We start from the raw sequence: 21,188 nt of genomic DNA, 5'->3' as shown, positions 1-21,188 counted from the left end.
TCCAGAGTGCAAGGTTATAACTAGAAATCCCACACATGAAGCAACATTGCAAGGATTCAACCAGAAATGTAGATTTTAAATTGTAGTTTGTATGGTCTCCAAAGAAACCAAGAATTGGAATGTACATGAAAAAACAGGGAAACAGCCATACTTCAGCATAATTTTCGCTAACAAAAGCGCCACCAAGGAACAAAGCTGACACCAGTATCACCACCACTGACGCAACTTTGTTTCGATATAGTTTCCTCCTTGCCCAATCACCTGGAAATGAACTCTCGAACTGTAAAGGAACAGAAGAAAGAGCAATATTTTAGATAATAAAACTAAGGATGAGAGTAGCACACAAAACTTTCCAAAAAATACGGCCAGAATAAAGGAGCTACTACATAACAAAACAATCTGATCAAGGGCATATCTGGTCAACAGTTCTGGACTCCCCCAAGAAAGATGGGTGAAACTCAATTTTGATGGTACCTCTAAAGGGAAGACTAGCCTAGCAGGGTCAGGAAGGTTTTTAACATCACGAAGGGCAAATACTAAAAGTCTATTATCAGTTTCTTGGAAAGAAATGACTAATAAGGCTGAATTTGTGCCATCATTGAAGGCCTTAAGGTAAGATTTAAGAATAGTATTTTTGAAGGGGACTTGAAGCTGATAATAGATATCATTCATAAAATATTTAGAAGTTTTCAATTGACAGGTGGATCTCGAGGCATGTCAAAATGAGAACACACATAAGGTAGCTGAGGAAGTGAGTGCATGGAGGCTGGAGCATCAAACAAGAATGGAGGCGCAAAGGTTGTGGAGAAGACGTTGCACTAGAGAGAGGCAGAGGTATAATAACTCTAGGAGGATTCCAACTCATAATTTATGGCTCAAGTTATCAGTTGAAAGTCATCATATAGTACTATGAGTCACCATTTCCCGATTTCTTTCTCAGTTCCAGGTCATGATATTATGATCAAGGGGCATGGGCTTTACAAAAATAATGCAACATATGTTACTTGTGCATAGAAAGCAACAAAACTTATCCTCAATAGTTATTAATAATTATGATTTCATATTGTTTTGCATTAAGATACAAAAAATTCAATTAAAATCTGGTAAGCCAAAGGTAGTTATGCTACTAATCAAGACACTTAGTTAAAAATTTTAACCAAAATAACCACTGGTGAAACACTGGACATCCAAACCAACATTGGCAGCTATTGGCTGGAGGGATCTTGAAATATGAACAGAACATCCCTAGAGATAAGCATAACAGTAAGCTGAGGCAGCTCTAAGGGAGCTAATCGGAAGCTATTTTATTCTTTTATAGTTGTACTTTCTTCACCATTGGGTGCATCATCCTGAAAATGACAATGATACTTTAAAACAAGGTTTAGGAGGCAACTGGTCTGTGATAAACCTATGTTCCGGTAAAAGACTGATCATCCAACCAAAATTGGCAGTTATTGACAAGAGTTATCTTGAAACATGAAAAGAACAGAACTAGAAATAAGCATAACAGTTATCCGATGCAGCTCATCAGAGATTATTTTCCTCTTTTATTGCTGTACATTCTTCACCCTAGAGTGCTGAACAGCACAGAGATAAGCATAACAGTAAGCCGATCCAGCTTATCAGAGACTATTTTATTGTTGTACATTCTTCACCCTAGCGTGCATCATCCTAGAAATGATAATGATACTCTAAAACAAGGTTGCAGAGCATGTTGGCCTGTGATAGGCCTGTAAAAGACTTGGCAGCCAAACCAACATTGGCAGCTATCGAATGAATGCGTCTTGAAACGTGAACAGAACAGTCCTAGAGATATGTATAGCAGTCCGCTGAGAGAGCTCATCAGAAGTTATGGTTGTACAGTGTACTTCCTTCACCCTAGGGTGCATAATCCTAGAAATGATAATGATTCTCTAAAAGAAGGTTTGGGAGAAAGTCAGTCTGTGATAAACCTATAATCTGCCATACTACCATGTTTAAAAATTCAAGAAATAGATTAACATTGAAGATTACAAGGAATTGTACTAAAGCAAAGCACGCAAATTTCTAAGAACTATTTGACATTGAATTTAAAACTCCGTTTGAAATTAAAATCTTGACTTGTGGGGCTTGCATCAAAAACATGCCACTTAAACATATAACCTGACCCAAAAGAAGGTGCCAAATTTGTTTCGCATTAGAGCAAAAATGCGTGAACACTAGCGACGCTTACAAAGAATCTTGGAACTGTAGCTTAGCTTTGCAGTATCATTTACAATCACTCCACTGATAGATTTGTCAGATTGCAATAGCATCAGATAAGTTTTCAGATTGCAAATAAAAGAAGAGAAGAAAAGACTAAACAGATAGTCAATTGAAAATCTGAATTTAACTAATTATAAGAGTGCTAGCATAAACAAATTGGTAATCAATTCCTACGATTAGCTATTCTGAAAGAATTCCAAGATAACTCACATAATGACTGCAACTGGATACTCCTGGCACCTTGTGCAACCAACCCCTTAAGTCCATCTTCCATACAAAGCTACCAAATTAATACACTGTTTCAATAAACTTGCTCATTCTTGAAGCAGAAAACCTTGCGATCTTGGATTTGTGTAACTGCCTCAAAACATAACACCTCAGCATTTATTTAACCGTCCATCTCTTTCTTGCAATAATTCTCCTTCCCTCGCATACTTCTCAGAACTAACCATCCATTTCTCGGCCCGTTTAAAATCCTGCCCAAGGCCGCCTCAGAGCTATACTCCTTCAGTTACAGCCGCAATTCCAAAGAGAACTGCTGCCGATAAGAATCAATATGTCAAAAATTACCTCATAGCAAAATAACCACCAAATTTAAAAACAAAGCCTTTCTGCAGTGCGTTACAGGGGGGTGGGGCGGGCAGGAGGGAGAGATCGTGCGGGAACCATGCAGCGGCCACGCGTTAATGGTAAATGGTAATGGAGGCAAATTCAAGAGGATAACACAGTTTCAATCCGACAAGAATGAATTTTAATCGCTAACAACGGTAAACTAACGTATACAGCAAAAAGCAGTGAAACGGAATGAATTTTAGCACAGAAAATTGGACAGAGCAACGGGCAAAGCGCTAGAAAGCAATTCTGGCACTGCCAACTCTAATTAACCGCCAAAACGGTCCTGTGATCTCCTGAAAACGCCCGCATGGCCGAGATCACGCTAAGGAAATTTTGATGATCAAAATAGAAGGCGGAGCTTCGAGTATTTTACTTCAATCCAGGTGAGGCAAAGAAGGTCTGCAGTTGGCGCAAAAGGAAAAACACTGGCGGTGCTTACCCGCGTCACTCCGAAGCAAAAAGCCCAAGCCCGTAGAAACGTGCGGAACACTTCACGCCGCGGAGACCCTACGCAATCTTTTAATCAAATAAAGGCCAAGCCACTGATACATGGAAGGACGACAGATATAAACAGCTCTCAAAGTGCTGAAAAAACCGGATTCCCATGTGCAGCGAGTTGAACATGAGTAGGCGGATTCGATCGCACGACCAAACCCTCGTCGTGAAGCAATGGACAACCTCGTGACTACATTGATCAGTTTAATTTATCAGTAAAGCGAAAACCCGTCTGTTTAACGTAAAGTTAGTTAAGTTAAACGGAGGCAGACACTGGGACCAAATATCATTAATACGCAGAATGTCGTGCGTAAGTTTTTCTGCGTCTCGCCACGCGTCCGCTGTATTCTTTTGAACGTAGTTTTCTTTAGTGGGGAAAAGCTCTATTCGAAGGCGGCGTGCCCGGGTTCTAGTCGTGGGCACGCAGCATTGAATGTGGGTTTAAGCACAAATCTGGAGACTCGTCACCGTGAAAGCCCAAAATCTGTACGGTAAATCCCAGCTGGTGGTTGACTCGTCACCGCCGGGCCAGGATATCTGGCCCTTTTAAATAGTTTATATTGATAAAAATAGATCTTTGTAGTGAAGGTTTCATTCTAGGCAAACATGGCAGTGACCTCTCGTGTCCATTTGTGAAGGCTCCCCAATATCAACTTTTTCTGAACGGACGGAATGAGTATTTTCCTCTTTAAAAAAAGACACTCTGTTTTTTTAAATAAAATAATGGGATATAATATTTTAATCAAATTTAAACTAATTAATTATATTATAAATTTTAATACTTATTAAATAATTCTTTTTATAATTTTAAATATTTTTTAAATAATAATTTAATTTTAAAATATAAATCTAAACAAAAGTCAGATTAATTTACCCTTCCCACAATGATTTCTGGGCTTAATTTATAAGATAAAGATAACTCTCGATGTCGCATTTCAAGAGAGATAAACATAGTCTACTTTTTTGGCTTTGAATCATAAACCCTCCAATATTTGAACATTTGATTTTATTTTAAATTATATTAATTTTTTAATTTATTATTTAAAATTTTATGCTAATAATATTGATAAGAAGAAATCATTGTAATATTTTGTTTTTTGTTTTTAGTTTATGTTTATATATATAATTAATTAATAGTTTATATTAATAAATTAGAAGTATGTTTGAGAGATGAAAATTGTGATAATATTTGGGTGTGGAGTATATTTTAAAATTGTTTTTATTTGACTTTTTTTTGACATAACGAAATAGGGTAATTATTCAAGACTTAAAAGTATTCAGCGAAAGCCTACTTCGCATAGACCATTAAAAATAATTACAAGATGTGGGTTTTCATAAATAAGAATGATGAGTCAACATCATTTATGATATTATATTGATTTCATAACTAAATTATGATAAATCTCTCATTATTTGAAAATTATAATAATATTATTTTATTAAAATATTTATTTCTTTTATTTTTATTTATTAAATTAATAATATTAATAAAAAATTTGGAGTTTAACTTGTTTTGATTAAATTTTGGAATTTTGTATGTAGTAGAGTTGGAAAAACTTGTATTCCTTAAATCGATAATATTAATAATAATAAAAAGTTTTGGAATTTAGAATGCGGTAGAGTTTAAAAAAAAACATTGAGATTTGAGATAAACCCTCCAAATTTTATAGTTTTATAGTTTAAGTAGGGTATTGGATAATTTTATAGTTTAATTATGTTAAGTGTGTGCTTAAAATTATGTTGATAAGTAGATATCGGAAAGAAACTAAATAATTTTATATTTTTTTTTTTGAAGTTTTGATAGATTAAATTTAATTTTAGAAAAGGTTAATTATAATTATTTTTTATTAATTAATTTAATTATTTATTTTTTCTTTAAAATAATAAAATTATTAATGATTAATGATACTATTATTTTAATTGGAGTTGTTTTTGGTGTGGTTAATAATTTTATATTTTTTTAAGTTTTGATAAATTTAATTTAATTTTAGTGGCACATGACGTGCATGATGTAATGGCTGGGGGATGGCTTTCGCACCCCAGCCATGTTCGATTCCTGCTGAGGCACATATTTGATGCCCCCCCCTCCCCCCTCGACGATATTTGTAACGGCTGGCTTCGGCCATATAGATTGTAAAAATCTGCGGGCTTCGGCCATATGATAATTTCTCTCTGAAAAAAAAAAAAATAAATAAATAAATAAATAAAAAATAAAAAATAAATATATATATATATATATATATATATTATTAATTTTAGTGAAGGTTAATTATAATCACTTTTATTAATAAAATTTAATTAATTTAATTATTTATTTTTTCTAAAAAACAATAAAACTATTAGTAATTAATGATATGGCTGTTTTTCCAATCAAATTTCTCTAAAATCAAGGAGCAATTTATTGAAATCACAAGCTTGATGGGTAATAGCTGCACAATCAAAATGTTAAAAACAAGTATAAATAACACAAATTAAGATTTCACCCCAAAACATAAATTAAGATTTCACTTCAATTTTTTCCACACAAAAGAATCCAAAAAATCACACTAAAAACAACTCCTTTTTAATTACCTAAATTACATTTTTAAATATTTTGATAAACTAATTTTATATAGATTTAACAATTTAAATCTTAATAAATATAATTACATTTGAAAATATATAGAAATTTTAAAATTCTGAAAAATATTTAAAATGTTATTTTATATAAATTTAATAACTTAAATTTGTTTAGTAATCAAACATCTAAAAATATAGACTACAATTTTATATATATATCGATCTTTATAAACTCCTATTTGAACTTCAATAATATTTCTAATATTTCTAATTTTCATAAAAGTGCCCACCGTGAACATCAACAACAACAAAAATTAATATTTATCTCAGATCTGTTTTTTCACAATCAATTCTTCTCCCATGCTTTTTCACTTTAATATTTTATTACGATTTCGCGTATAAAATATTATTACTTTTTAACTTATTAATGTGTTTACAATTTTATGTAGAATAATTGAAATTTAAAAAGAGTTAGAGTTGACTTTTATTACCAGTTTATATGATATTTATAACATTGGGAAAAATTTAATATACGATGGAAAAATTTATTTTGATTTTGAAAATAAACAATTATATATGTAAAGAATTTTAATTTTGAATAGAAATAAAATTTATTTTTGAAATATTTTATTTTAATAATATTTTCATAAAGATGTAAATTTTAGAATTAATTTTTTTAAAATCTAAAAGAAAATCAAATAAATTTAAATATATTTTATAATTTATAATTTTAAAATTAAAAGTAAATGGAGAGATTGATTAGAATTTGATTATGATTATGATTAAATATTAAATGTACAAGCACAAAATAATAACATTAAAGATAAAAAATTTGGTATAAAGATTTTTTTAGCTAAATTATTTTTGAATCATTTATCAAAATACCAATATTATTAGGAATACCATTAAAAATGTTATCAAGATATCAGTATCACTAGCAATACCATTAAAAATGACATACTTTATTAGCAATACCATTAAAAATGTTATCAAGATATTAGTATCACTAGCAATACCATTAAAAATGACATACTTTATTAGCAATACCATTAAAAATGACATAGTTTATTACCAATACCATTAAAAATAACATAGTTTAGTTTATTAGCAATATGTTGCACAGATTTCTTGGAATCACAAGTTTGAGTTGTAAACTCTCCACAAAGTTGTAAATTGTGCCCCAGGGGATTTTGGTGTTGAAAATCCCATTTTAAACAACAACAATTAAGATTTGGCCAAAAAAAAATCACCGGATTCTGACAAAAAATCCAAAATGTAGCATGTTTAGACAGTGCCATTAAAAAATCTATAAAATTTAAATTTAAAGAGAAATTGTAATGCAATAATGAAATAGAGAATATAAAAAGTTAGAGAATATGAGAAAGTTAATGTAATATAAAGTCGACATTAATCTCAATTGAGAAAACCGAAAGTATCTTTATACTAAAACATATTTAAGCAAGAAGGCAACAGGGCGTGAAATACACGGTGATAGGGTGTTCCGTTAAGGCATTTCGTGGTGTAAGGAAAGGATCATCTACTCGAAACTTTGTGGGCAAAAATCCAGTCATGCTAAGGAGGTGTTGGTGTGGCTTAGGCTAGGTGTGATCCCCAAGTGATTTTGATGGCTTAGATGCCCCTAGGTCGCAGCTACTCAAGCCACAAGTTAGGCGTGCCATTCATCTTAGGACTTACATTACCTAGCATACAAAGACAAACATATTTAAACAAGAAAAACAATTTACTTAAACATATTTAAACAAGAAAAACAATTTACTAAAATAAAAATAAATTAATGCTTTTTAATTAAATTTGAGTACTAGACCTTCTCCATACTATCCAAAGAACTTAAAGATGACAAAGTTTAGGGGGTAGGGTTGCAGATACATTCCATGGTGCTTTGCAACACTCGTAATTCCTTTGTGAGGTGTAATGATGAGTTCAATCGCCGCATCAAAACCTAGAGGGCTCTTTCTTTCTTTGCAAACAACATTAAGGACATTTGCAATTTCTACTATGTTCCTCACAATGAGTCCTCGAATTAGGTGGATCGATTCTATAGGAAATTAAATTTGAACCCTTGTCTCTAGTGGTGGTCGTTTCGACCTCTGGAATTCATGCACAACACTCGTTGTTAGAACTCTTAAGGGTTCTAAGGCCAAGCGGGTTTATTATTCTTCAAAACCCTAATTTTGAAAATTATGATGGTAAAAAAAAACTATTTCTGCCCTAAACCACAATCTTATGCTAGTGGGATCTATAATTCAAAGGGTGTCGATGGCAGTAATGATGATTTTTGACCACTGGTGATGACGGGTGGGAAACTTGAGTGGGAGATAGGATCTTCATTTAAGACTAATAAGAAGGTTGCGGAGAAGCTAGCTAAGGTTCAATTAGGGGATGACTTGAGTGGGAGATAGGATCTTCATTTAAGCCTAATAAGAAGGTTGTAGAGAAGCTAGCTAAGGTTCAATTAGGGGATGAATTGGACAATCTCGTCAATGAGGACACTCTACTTAGAGAGGAAGATTTGAAGCAACCCAACCCATTTCTTATGTCGCAGGGTTCTTCCTGCATCCAAGCCGAGGCCTTTGCCCCAGATCTTGTCACCTTTATGGTATTTATGAGGTCAGTCTTAAGGGTTTCTTAGTTTCTTTCTGTATACAGGTCAAAATTATAGATCATGTCTCTTCACTTGCAACCAAAATTTAGGATCGAACAAGAATCCCCTCTGATTATATTCAACTCCTACATGAAGGTAGGAAGTTGTTGGCATTGATGTCATCTTGATATTGTTCATCATATACCTTATATCTCTCATAATATGTGATATCATTATTTTTAATAACTTCAAATACATTTTTGAATATTTTAAAACTCTAATTCTATATAAATTTAACAACTCAAATCTTAATAATATAATTATTTTTAATTATTTAAAATACATTTTTAATATATAGAAATTTTTAAAACTCTGGAAAATATTTAAAATGCTGTTTTATATAAATTTAATAACTTAAGTTTGTTTCGTAATCAAACATCTAAAAATATAAAAATAAATAAAATATATAGACTACAGTTTTATATATATCGCTCTTTACAAACTCCTATTTAAACTTCAATAATATTTTTAATATTTCTCATTTTCAAGAAAGTCCCAATCTGAACATCAACATTAAAAAAATAATATTTATCTTAGAAGTGTTTTTTTTTCACAATCAATTCTTCTCTGCTTTTTCCTTTTAATATTTTATTATCATATGTTGAAATCACGATGATTTCGCATATAGAATATTATTACTTTTTAACTTATTAATATGTGTTTATAATTTTATGCAGAATAAATCAAATTTAAAAAGAGTTAATGTATACACGTATTTTTAACTTACTAATATGTGTTTCTAATTTTGTGTTTATAATTTTATGTAGAATAATTTAAATTTAAAAAGAGTTAATGTATACACGTATTTTAAAGTTGATTTTTATTACAAGTTTATATGATACTTATAACATTGAGAATAATTAATATAGGAAGGACAAATAATTAATATAGGAAGGACAAATTTATTTTTATTCTGATAGAAATAAAATTTATTTTTGAAATATTTTATTTTAATAATATTTTTATAAATTTTAAATTTAATTTTTTATAAGAGTTAAGGAAAAAATCAAATAAATCTAAATATACTTTATAATTTATAATTTTAAAATTAAAAAGTAAATTGAGAGATCAACTAGAGTTTGACTATGATTAAATACTAAATTTACAAGTATAAAATAATTAACATTAAAGCAAAAATTTTGGTATAAAGATTTTTTTAGCTAAATTATTCTTGAATCACTCATTAAAATATCAATATCTTTAGCAATACCATTAAAAATGTCATAGTTTATCAGTGCTATGTTTTGGAGAGTTTCCCAATTTTTTTGTTTTTTTTCTTTCTTTCTTTTTTTCTTCTTCTTTTTTTTTCTTTTCTTTTCTTTTCTTTTTCTTTTTCTTTTTCTTTTTTTTTCTTCTTTTTCTTCTTTTTTTTTTCAGTCTAATTTGTCTAAAATCCAACACAAATTTCTTGGAATCATAAGTTCAATCGTGGCATCGGAACCCTCCTGGGTACAGACGACATTGAGGATATTTGCAATTTCTACTATGTTCCTCAATGAGTCCTCAAATTAGGCAGATTGATTCTATAGGAAATTAAATTTGAATCCTCATCTTTAGTGGTGGTCGTTTTAACCTTCACGCACAACACTCGTTATTAGAACTCTTAAGGGTTTACAGGCCAAGCGGGTTTATTGTTCTTCAAAACCCTAATTTTCTAAATTACTATGGTAAAAAAAAACCCCTTCTACCCTATACCGCAATCTTATGCTAATGGGATCTATAATTTAGAGGGCGTTGGTGGCAGTAATGATGGTTTTGGGCCATTGGTGATGACGAGCTGGAAACCTGAGTAGGAGAAATTATCTTAATTTAAGCCTAATAAGAAGGTTGTGGAGAAGCTAGCTAAGGTTCAATTAGGGGGCTAAGGTTCAATTAGGGGATGAACTGGACAATCTCTTTAATGAGGACAGTCAACATGACCCATTTCTTTCGTCGCAAGGTTCTTCCTGCATCCAAGTTGAGGCCTTTGCCCCAGATTTTGTCACCTTTACGGTATTTATCAGACCAATCTTAGGGGCTTCTTTCTGTATGCAAGTCAAAGCCACAGATCATGTCTCTTCACTCGCAACCAAAATTTAAGATCGGGCAGGAATCGCCTCTGGTTGTATTCATCTCCTACATGGAGGTAAGAAGTTGTTGGCATTTATGTCAACAGGGTCTTGGCATTGTTCATCATATGCCTTATGGCTACCTAATATGATTAGTGTTCCTCATGATGTGTGATGAGTGTTTGGCTTGTTGGTCTTGTTGGTTGGCATTGATGTCAACATACTTATGACTTGACCTAATGCGGGAATAGGAGGTCGAGTAGCGATGATATTGGGCATGTTATGTTGACTTGTCATAGGTTGATGTTGCTACATATGTTGAAGATGATGTTGTTGCAGGAGGTTGGATTGTTGTTATAGGTATTGCATATGCTTCTACATGTGCTGGAAGCATTGGAGATGTTGTTACATGTGTTGGAGGTGCCTCTACTAGTGTTGGAGGCAGTTGGGTGACTTGATGTTGTCGTTAGAAGTGTTAGAGGATGCTTGAGTTGGTTGTACAAGTATTGGAGGATGTATGACATGTTCTGGAGTTGCTTTCTGATGGAAAAGTTGTTGTGGAGCAAGTTGATGGCCCAAGAGTTAGTATATTTGTTTGTTGGTATCCAAGTCAACCTAATTTGACTTGTGATGATGTTGGTGATGTGGAAGTGGCTTGGTGAAGTGTTGCAAAGGTGACAAGGGCTTCCTAAGGTCTTTCTAATGACGGTTAAGCTATGGAAAAAGTTTGGACAAATACTGGGTTGGTTTGGCTAAGTTTATTCCATCCCCTGCCACAGTTACAGGGATGCGGGCTTGTGGGAGTGACTGAGAGCTCTAGTCGCTGGGAAGCAGGGCTATGCATGCGACTAAAGGGCTCTAGTCAATATCAACTAGTGTTTTGTATGCAACTGAGACTTAGAACTAGAATTTCTATGGATTCCTTGCATATCTCAGCTCATTTTGGTATTGTGGCGATGTTCTTGATTATAACTTTTAAGTATATGGTTGAAAAAGGTAAGGGAACTTCTAGAAGATGGTTAAATTTGAAAATATCCATCATTGAGTGGATAAAGTGACTTGATCAAGTCAAGGAGTTGGATTCGAGCAAATTCAAATGTGTGAAAAGAATTATTGAGCACTTCATTACCTTAAGCATTTAGTGAGTTAATCATCACATAAAATGATAAATAGAAGAAGGCTTTGAGTTTATTTGGTTGGTTGTATTAAGAGTGTGAGAGCATGCTACTGTGAGAGCATTAAGAGTGAATAGAGATTGCGATAACTACTTACATAATTTTCTAAAGTTATAACAAATAATTGTATGCAAAAATCAGAGATAGAGTTGAGAAGAAGATTCAGAATGTATATGTTGTTTGTGGCACAAAATTGGCATCTTGTGGTGTGTTTGAGAGAAAATTTTGTTGTGAGAAGAAGAGAATAATTTCCCTGCTCTGGGTCAGAGTTTGATTTAGATTTTATGTGCATAGTGATGGTGTCGTTGGTTTGCTCATGTTGAGTGGATTGAGAACCCAATTTGAAAATATATGAAACGTGGTTCGCATGGAGGAAGTGAAGGTGTGGAGGCTTCAAAGTAGACAGTGATTCGACATATTTAGTAGAAGGAACATATTTCTCCATTCAATCGGTGTTGGATAGTCCAATGGGTGTTGGGCGAGGATCGTTGGTCGTGAGTGCTTCCAGCGGTTAGATTTCCGTAGATTCATGAGAGAAACTAACTTCCTATCTGATAAGTACCAACGTATTATAACGCAAACCAAGTATTTCGGCTTATGGTTGTAAGCTAATCCATGTAAAATCTTGTTCAACAGATTAATAGAAGAATTGAGTAGCGCAACAATAGCAAGGTGGTTTTCTACCAAAAGGTTTTCCACCAAAAATACTTATGTTCTTGTGTGTGCATGATTGCGTTGATGTTTCTCATGGTTATTATGCTTTGAATTTATTGATGCTTTCATATTCATTTAAGCTAATGTTGTGAATGTGCATGACTATTTGATATTGCAGTAAAAAAAAATTGATATAAAGGCCATCACTACTGATTCACCCCCCCATCTCTCATTGGTGATCTAGTTTCCAACAAAAGCTTCAAGAATGGAAATCGTTCAACGAGTATGACATAACCAAGGATGCCTCAATCTATTTAGTCTTAAGATTAAATAATGGAGCCAAAGGTTGGGATGTGTCCTCCTCCTCCCAGTCCAAATCCTTCGAGGTGCCCCGAAGTCAGGGATTTCACCCCCAAATCCCAAAGACCTCTTAGGACCAGCATTCGTTGTGGATCAGGCAGACGACATTCCATCGTTTGAAGTGGATAACCTTGTATCCATCTTGGCTTACACAGATAATACACGACAAGCGATTATTGTTGGTTTTAATGGATTTGGCCATCATCATTTGCACTTCGGGAATGGATACAGCAAAAATGGTCCTTGAATACACATCTATTTCTTTTCTCAAAAGGATTCTTTATATGCTTCAAAAATATAAAGGACCATCATAAGGTCTTTGACTAGGGACCCTCATTTTGGGGCCAATCTAGTCTCTCATTTCAATCATGGTTTCCTAATTTTAATCATCTTTCCATGACAACTCCCGCCACTCCAATATGGGCAAGGCTTCCTAACTTTCCTACTCATTTGATACATTAATACATTTTAGCCGATGTGAGAAACTTACTAAGCTGCTTCATTAAGATAGACTTTAAGAGGTTTGAGAAGGGTATTGTCACATTTCCTTGTATATGTGTTGTAATAGATCTCAACAAAAGGTTGTCAAAGAAAATCCTACAAAAGTGGAGGGGCAGGGTTTATTCACGGTCGGTGGACTATGAGAACGTTGCTTTCCGCTGTAAGAAACATCAATAGCCTAGTCATCTTCAAGATGCTTGCCATATTTCTCAAGGTCCCTGTCCCCACCCAAATGCTAAGAAAAAGAGCCATGGATGGTAGGAAATAAAAGATACAAAAGGATCTAAGAATTCTTTGGTTCACAAGTAGTACACCATGCAACAACAAAAGATTCTTGCCACCTAATCAACTCATTTAGACTCATCTAAGGCACATGTAGAGCCATCTCAGCACTCAGTTGAGGGGGTCCACCCCTCAACTAGAAACTAAAGAGACTCAACCATAATCTTGGCTTCATCAATGAGTGGGAACAAACAATTCCATGAATCAGATCACTGAAATAGTGATAAGGAAACAACAAATATTTTATAACCCCCAGTAATGGAATAACCTTAGTAAATGTATTGTCTTGTATTGTTATGAGTTGTGATGGATGGAATGATGTAATTTGTTATTGGAGATAATACAAATTAACTTACAAGAAAAATTGAGTACTAGACAACCATAAAATGTTATAGGATAAAAGAATTTGTTACTTTTGTAATATTGAGAATGGAAAGGATGAAAAGCACTTTTATTAACTTATGTTACATATATCTACATTAAAACTCAATTTTAGAATAATTGTAACTTCTTTGATTACGTCAAGAGGGGCTTTAGATGGAAGAGATGTTGTAATGTCCTCTATTGTAAACATTTTGTCGAAGTCAAATTACATAAAATTTAAAATTAAAATTAAATAAAAAGAATAAAATTGATAGCTTGAAAATATTTTTACTTGGTCAAAATAAAATAAAATAATAAAAAATGTTAAAATAAAAATAATAGCATGGTATTCACCCATAGTATGACCCATGGTATTCATGTGGAATATAACCTATTTAAAGGGGGCAATTAAACCACCCTAGATCCATCTTAACTTAGGATCTACCAAGTGAGACCAAATCTTTGAAATGCAAGTTAATGTATTGTTAATGGGATCTACCAAGTTAATGTATTGTCTTGTATTGTCATGAGTTGTGATGGATGGAATGATGTAATTTGTTATTTGAGATAATAAAAATTAACTTACAAAAAAAGATTGAGTACTAGACAACCATAAAACGTTATAGGATAAAAGAATTTGTTACTTTTGTAATATTGAGAATGGAAAAGATGAAAAACACTTTTATTAACTTATGTTACACATATCTACATTAAAACTCAATTTTAGAATAATTGTAACTTCTTTGATTACGTCAAGAGGGAGGGGCTCTAAAGCCCAGTATGGAAGAGATGTTGTAATTTCCTCTATTGTAAGCATTTTGACGGAGTCAAATTACATAAAATTTAAAATTAAAATTAAATAAAAAGAATAAAATTAATAACTTGAAAATATTTTTACTTTGTCAAAATAAAATAAAATAATAATAAAATGTTAAAATAAAAATAACACCATGGTATTCACCCATAGTATGACCCATGGTATTCATGTGGAATATAGCCTATTTAAAGGGAGCAATTAAACCAACCTAGATCCATCTTAACTTCGATCTACCAAGTAGGACCAAATCTTTGAAATGCAAGTTAATGTATTGTTAATGGGATCTACCAAGTTAATGTATTGTCTTGTATTGTTATGAGTTGTGATGGATGGGATGATGTAATTTGTTATTTGAGATAATAAAAATTAACTTACAAAAAAAATTGAATACTAGACAATCATAAAACGTTGTAGGATAAAAGAATTTGTTACTTTCGTAATATTGAGATTGGAAAAGATGAAAAACACTTTTATTAAATTATGTTACAAATATCTACATTAAAATTTAATTTTAGAATAAGAGATGTTGTAATGTCCTCTATTGTAAACATTTTGTCTAAGTCAAATTACATAAAATTTAAAATTAAAATTAAATAAAAAGAATAAAATTAATAATTTGAAAATATTTTTACTTTGTCAAAATAAAATAATAATAAAATGTTAAAATAAAAATAGCACCATGGTATTCACCCATAGTATGACCCATGGTATTCATGTGGAATATAGCCTATTTAAAGGGGGCAATTAAACCAACCTAGATCCATCTTAACTTCGGATCTACCAAGTGGGACCAAATCTTTGAAATGCAAGTTAATATATTGTTAATGGAATCTACCAAGTTAATATATTGTCTTGTATTGTTATGAGTTGTGATGGATGGAATTATGTAATTTGTTATTTGAGATAATAAAAATTAACTTACAATTTTTTTTTGAGTACTAGACAATCATAAAACATTATAGGATAAAAGAATTTGTTAGTTTTGTAATATTGAGATTGGAAAAGATGAGAAACACTTTTATTAAATTATGTTACATATATGGCTGATGAAGTCAAATTACATAAAATTTAAAATTAAAATTAAATAAAAAGAATAAAATTAATAACTTAAAAATATTTTTACTTTGTCAAAATAAAATAAAATAATAATAAAATGTTAAAACAAAAATAACACCATGGTATTCACCCATAGTATGACCCATGGTATTCACTTATAGTATGACCCATGGTATTCATGTGGAATATAGTTTATTTAAAAGAGACAATTAAACTAACCTATATCCATCTTAACTCGAGATCTACCAAGTGAGACCAAATCTTTGAAATACAAACCTCTTTTGAAGTGAAAAAATAAAAATAAAAATAAATAAATAAATTATTCCAAATCCAAAATTAAAATAAATATAATAAATTATCATAATATCTAAACTTAAAGGGAAAAAACAATTGTTTTCCATCATTCTTTTAAACAAAATATTAAAATAAATTAACTATTCTTTTAAATTTAATAAACCAAAGTTAATCTTATACGATAACTATCATCATTACCATCAAGTACATATTAAACTTTTTACTTACATCTTTTTAAAAAGATATTTTTTAATTATTTTTTTTGGAAAAGGAAAGGTAACCACCATCATCATATGGTGGTGTACTACCTTCATATCTATATTTTAGGAGTTCAAATTTGAATGTACGCTGCCTTACTGACATGAAATAATTTCGGAAGAAAATATGAGCCCTTATGCTTAGGTTGACTAATGATTTTCGTTTTTTTCACAGAGACAAAACAGCATTTTAGCATATTCAATGTTGGTTTTAAACATTTTTCTTCATTAATGTTTGATGAGAAAAATGAGGTCACTTTCAGGCTCGCTCAGCGCTATGATTAAAAACTAATTAAGGGTGTTGTTGCTTAATTTTAAACCAAACCGCTCTTTCAGATGGAGAGAGTTAAGGATGTCAGGTCCACGTTATGATTAAAAGACTTAATTAGTGGAGGACGTTGAAACCTAACCTTTGGGATGCTTCACAATGTTGAGATAATAATTAAGTAGTTGCGGGATACTTCGATTTTGACACTGCAATTAAAGTGGTTTTGTTAATTTCAATGTCAAACCACGTGAAAGCACTGCGGGATAGTTAGAATTAGATTGAGGTGGGGCTCTCGATCCGTTGGTTGTGTGGTCTATTTAACGTAAAGCACTTAATTTCCTCATTTTGCCGTGTAAGGTTTAACGATTTTGACATAATAATATTCAAGAATGAACTGCTTGAAAAGTATAAATAACCTCCAACTAGAATAATAAATTTGTAAATTTAACATTGTTCAACTTGCAATTAATAATTGCTCGCCATTCAATTTCGAGAGCATTTTGGGTCAAATATTTAGCCTTCATCATGCCGAGGGAATATTGGGAGTCGTGGCCGCCATCAGCTTATAGGTCGCCTTTTCTTTGGGAGTCGTGGCGGCCATCAGCTTATAGGTCGCCTCTTTTCTTTTACCATTGTAAGAGTCAAAGTCAAAGTTGGAAAGTTCTTTATTTGATGATTACATGTGCAGAGTCAAAGTCAAAGTTGGAAAGTTCTTTATTTGATGATTACATGTGCCAAGTGGGTTTATCTTAGGTTATGTGTTGGGATAAATCAGTTATTTTTTTCATTTTTGTTCTATATTTGTTTAATTATAAATATGATATATATTGAGTTTATAATTAATATTTATTGTAATAATTTCAAGATTTTTTATATTTAAAATACATTTTTGAATGCATAAATGGATTCAACATCTTACATTTTTTTTTTCGAGAATCTAGTATAATTTCAAGATTTTTTGTTGTTTAAAATACATTTAAATTTATTCATAGGAATTCACTAAAATTTGATAATATAATTTCAAGATTTTTTGCTGTTTAAAATACGTTTTTGAACGCATAAATGGATTCAACACCTTAAAAAACCTCTTACTAAAATCTAGTATAATTTCAAGAGTTTTTGTTGTTTAAAATACATTAAACTTATTCATAGGAATTCACTAAAATTTGGTAATAGAATTTCAAGATTTTTTGCTGTTTAAAATACCTTTTTGAACACATAAATGGATTCAACACCTTAAAAAACCTCCCAGACACTCAAATTACGTAAACCCCTAATGGATTTTGATTAAAATTAACCAAGAAAAATGTCATGGTCATTTGGTATATACACTTTATATTTTTTTGTTGTTTTCTGCAATTTTAACAAGAGTTTCCGGAAATTTCTCATTCATAAATTCAAAAATAATTTTCTAATTTCCCAAAAATCTTGTTTTATGAGACATAATTCTCGTTTTATTTTTTATTTTTGTGAGCGCCTAACAATTCATTTAACATAAACAAAACAAAAAAAACCCTAATTTTGTGAATGCTGATTCCGAATATTTTGTTATTGCTATGCCCAATCATACCAAATGGTATTTACAACTGAAATGTAAAAATGACATTTAGAACTGAATGTAAAAATGACATTTATCTGAAAGTTTCATGGTATTTTCTACCTATTACTAATTCGCGTTGAGCCCTGACATAAAGCATGAAACATGGTTTTCTCTAGATTATGATCTTGTGAAGACATTTCGCTGGGTAAAACCAGCTTGACTGCTTACAATTCTGCATATGTATCAGAAGGAAAGCATCCTTTGTAGTGATCGTGGAAAGGAAAAAAAATGTGTAAATTTGCTTTACCCTTTTGGCATTCTGTTCAACACCAGCATTTCCAGCTTTCAATGTTGCTCTTTACGCAAGCCATCTAGCTCGCAAAAAAAATCTATAGTTCAGCTCTAATAATCAATGAAGACATTTGTTGCGGAGGGATGACGTTCTAGCAGATGCAGACAGGACAAGGGCAATAGGTGCCCCTAGCTACCACCGTCATGGACGAGCGATATCCTCAATAGCATATGCCCAACCTTATCGAGTTGTATGATTACGTAACGAAAAAGGAATTTAGGTCGAAGTCCCCATTATCACCCGTTATGAATTATCATAGCTTAAGTTGCACAGAAAACACTAACACCAACGCCATCGCGACCAGGGGTATAACGTCATGCTCTTCGTTGACAAAGAAAGAGTAAAACTATGGATTTTCTCTATTTCCTACCTTGATTGGTTTATTGCACAAACGGGTGATGGCAATGAATGGATTTTCTCTATTTTTTTTTTCTACCTTTGATTGATTCCTTGCACAAACGGGTTATGGCAATGGAGGTTGTTATAAATGAGAGGCGTGATGGATGTGGGAGTGTGAACATGTGGCTCCTGCCGCCAACATAAAACAACTAGTTAGGCTGATTGTGTGTGTTACTCGATGCCAACCGTAGAGAGGCACATGATCTGATTTCTATGGATTTCTGCCAACTTGGGCGTGACGCTGATGCGTAGAGACGATAGTGGTACGCGTTTCTTAATATTAATATATCAATTAGCAAATGACTATCCACCAAGCGTATGAATCACAGCTGACCGGAAAATGTTATAAAAATTGATAAACAATTATTAAAATTCCAATAATAGAGATGGATTGTGCGGTGAAACTTAACAAAATTGTTTGTCTTAGAATATGCCTTAAAATTGTTTTAGGTTAAGAGCTGTCTTTCTTTGACTTAAAAGAGTTGTCTTTCTTTGACTTAAAAAAAGGTTAAGGGTTCAAGATCTAGAACTGGTGTGATTTTCCTTAAATAAAGGTGATGGGTCAGCGTCCTGTAATTTTTCTTGAATAAGAGTGATAAGTCAGCCTACATTCAATGATAGCAGCCAGAAATATCTATCATCCCTATTAGTTTGACAACTAAATTATTATAAATTTTCCCACCTTAAAAAACAACTAAATAAATAAAAACACATTGTAGATCTTAGAAAACTCCCACCATTAACAATAAACTTCCCTCATTGCGCAGAGCTGCCCACTCCCGCATAATGAATGAAAACTCCACACAAGATAGGTAATAATATATCGTGCTACCGATTAGATAAATATTATAGATTACAGATTCAATGAAGCCAGGCAAGTGAGAAAGGTTGAATTGAATGGTTCCATCCGACACTAGTTCTTGTTCAATGTACATGTGTCTCTATATCCCGGTCAAATTTGCCATGGCCATACACATTCACAAACTTCCACTCCAAGTTGGCATGACTTTAAATACTTTGGCGCCACTATATTCATTCATCCATCCATCCATTATCCGGAAATCTTGCCAACATTTTAAGTATTACCAAAATACCACTTGCCATGAAATTAAATTGGATCACCACCAAACCAACGCTAATCTATGGTTGCACGAAATGTCACAGCGATGTGTCACGGAAGTTTTGGGTGGCCCGCATAACCCATGTGCCACGGATACGTGCAACAAGCTCTTTAGTTGTTAGCTCAGACATATCAGGAAACAGAGAAATCAATACTCTTGTTAGAGGGTGACTTCCATTACTGTGAGGTCATTCCACGTAGTTTGCCATAAAGGTAATACGAAGGTCCCTGGTGTCCTCAATTTTTCGTTTCGGTTGGGCGGTGGAGTTTCCTAAATATTTTATTTTTAATTTTTAATTTAAACACTTTGTTTCACTTGCTTGTTATCTTTATATCAGCAAGCAAGAAACAGATGATTAGAAGCAATTTTTTGTGCAGTGTTGGGGACTCAATTGAAAATTGGGTGAATCGGTGTGGATTTTCATAAATAACAATTTGAACCAACAGCTTCCATTGGCTTGACTCTATGTATTAACTAAAACGCTCGATGTTCGTCCGAAACCAACAAAAAAACAAAAATCATTTCTAAAAGATCAATTTCTGAAATTGTCCGTTTGATGTTATCGATCGACCAGAAAAACTATGATGATTACATCGACCAGAAACACTATGATAATTACAACAAAGGTGCGAGTAATATAGCTAGCTATTATAGGTAACTATAGCCCACAGCTATAGTTCATAGTGCCATTGATGGTCATATATAGTCCATATGATTTAACTATACATACTAGAGGGCTATAATTGATTTCACCATAGTCCATCGATAGCTATATATGATGGGTAATGATAGAGCACTATAGTAACTATATGTTATTATAATTGTCCAATTGTGCGTGACAACGGAACCCTATTATCCTAATCTTATCGTATATACTATAATTACCTTACTATAATCCATAGTGTATATATAGTATAGTTAATACCATGCTCCATAGTCGATAGCTATAGTCCATAGTGCCATCAATAGCTATATATTATGATTTAAAGGGAGTATGTTCTATTTTGGTTGCAAGACTTAGTCGATGGCACTTGATGTCAAGAAACAACGGTAAATCATTAGATTTGTTACTGATGCCCGTACATTCATATAAGCAATTATTCACCTATACACATTTAGGCTAATT

The 21,188-nt window shown here is 32.3% G+C and overlaps 1 protein-coding gene across 3 annotated transcripts in view; it reads right to left on the bottom strand.

The window, feature by feature from the left end:
• LOC149263362 (uncharacterized) overlaps window positions 1–3,616 on the bottom strand; it is an 84,430-nt gene extending 80,814 nt beyond the window's left edge. Inside the window, exons 1-3 of one of the 3 annotated variants that reach the window (XM_089426176.1) lie at window positions 3,233–3,616; window positions 2,455–2,779; window positions 152–280 (exon numbers count right to left, since the gene is read on the bottom strand). In XM_089426176.1, the coding sequence (XP_089282302.1) occupies window positions 152–280; window positions 2,455–2,511 (186 nt within the window). In that variant the 5' untranslated portion in view covers window positions 2,512–2,779; window positions 3,233–3,616. Of the gene's footprint in view, window positions 1–151; window positions 281–2,454; window positions 2,783–3,232 lie in introns of all 3 variants that reach the window. The other 2 variants (XM_089426172.1, XM_089426169.1) reach the window with 2 other exon arrangements.
• Between the last annotated feature and the right edge of the window lie 17,572 nt (window positions 3,617–21,188).

Source organism: Pinus tabuliformis, chromosome 6 (genome assembly GCF_031772625.1).
Source record: "Pinus tabuliformis cultivar Carrire ecotype Pingquan chromosome 6, CPIR1, whole genome shotgun sequence".
NCBI lineage: Eukaryota > Viridiplantae > Streptophyta > Pinopsida > Pinales > Pinaceae > Pinus > Pinus tabuliformis.
The sequence above is the reverse complement of the archived record's forward strand: the minus strand, read 5'-3'. Positions and strand labels throughout refer to the sequence as shown.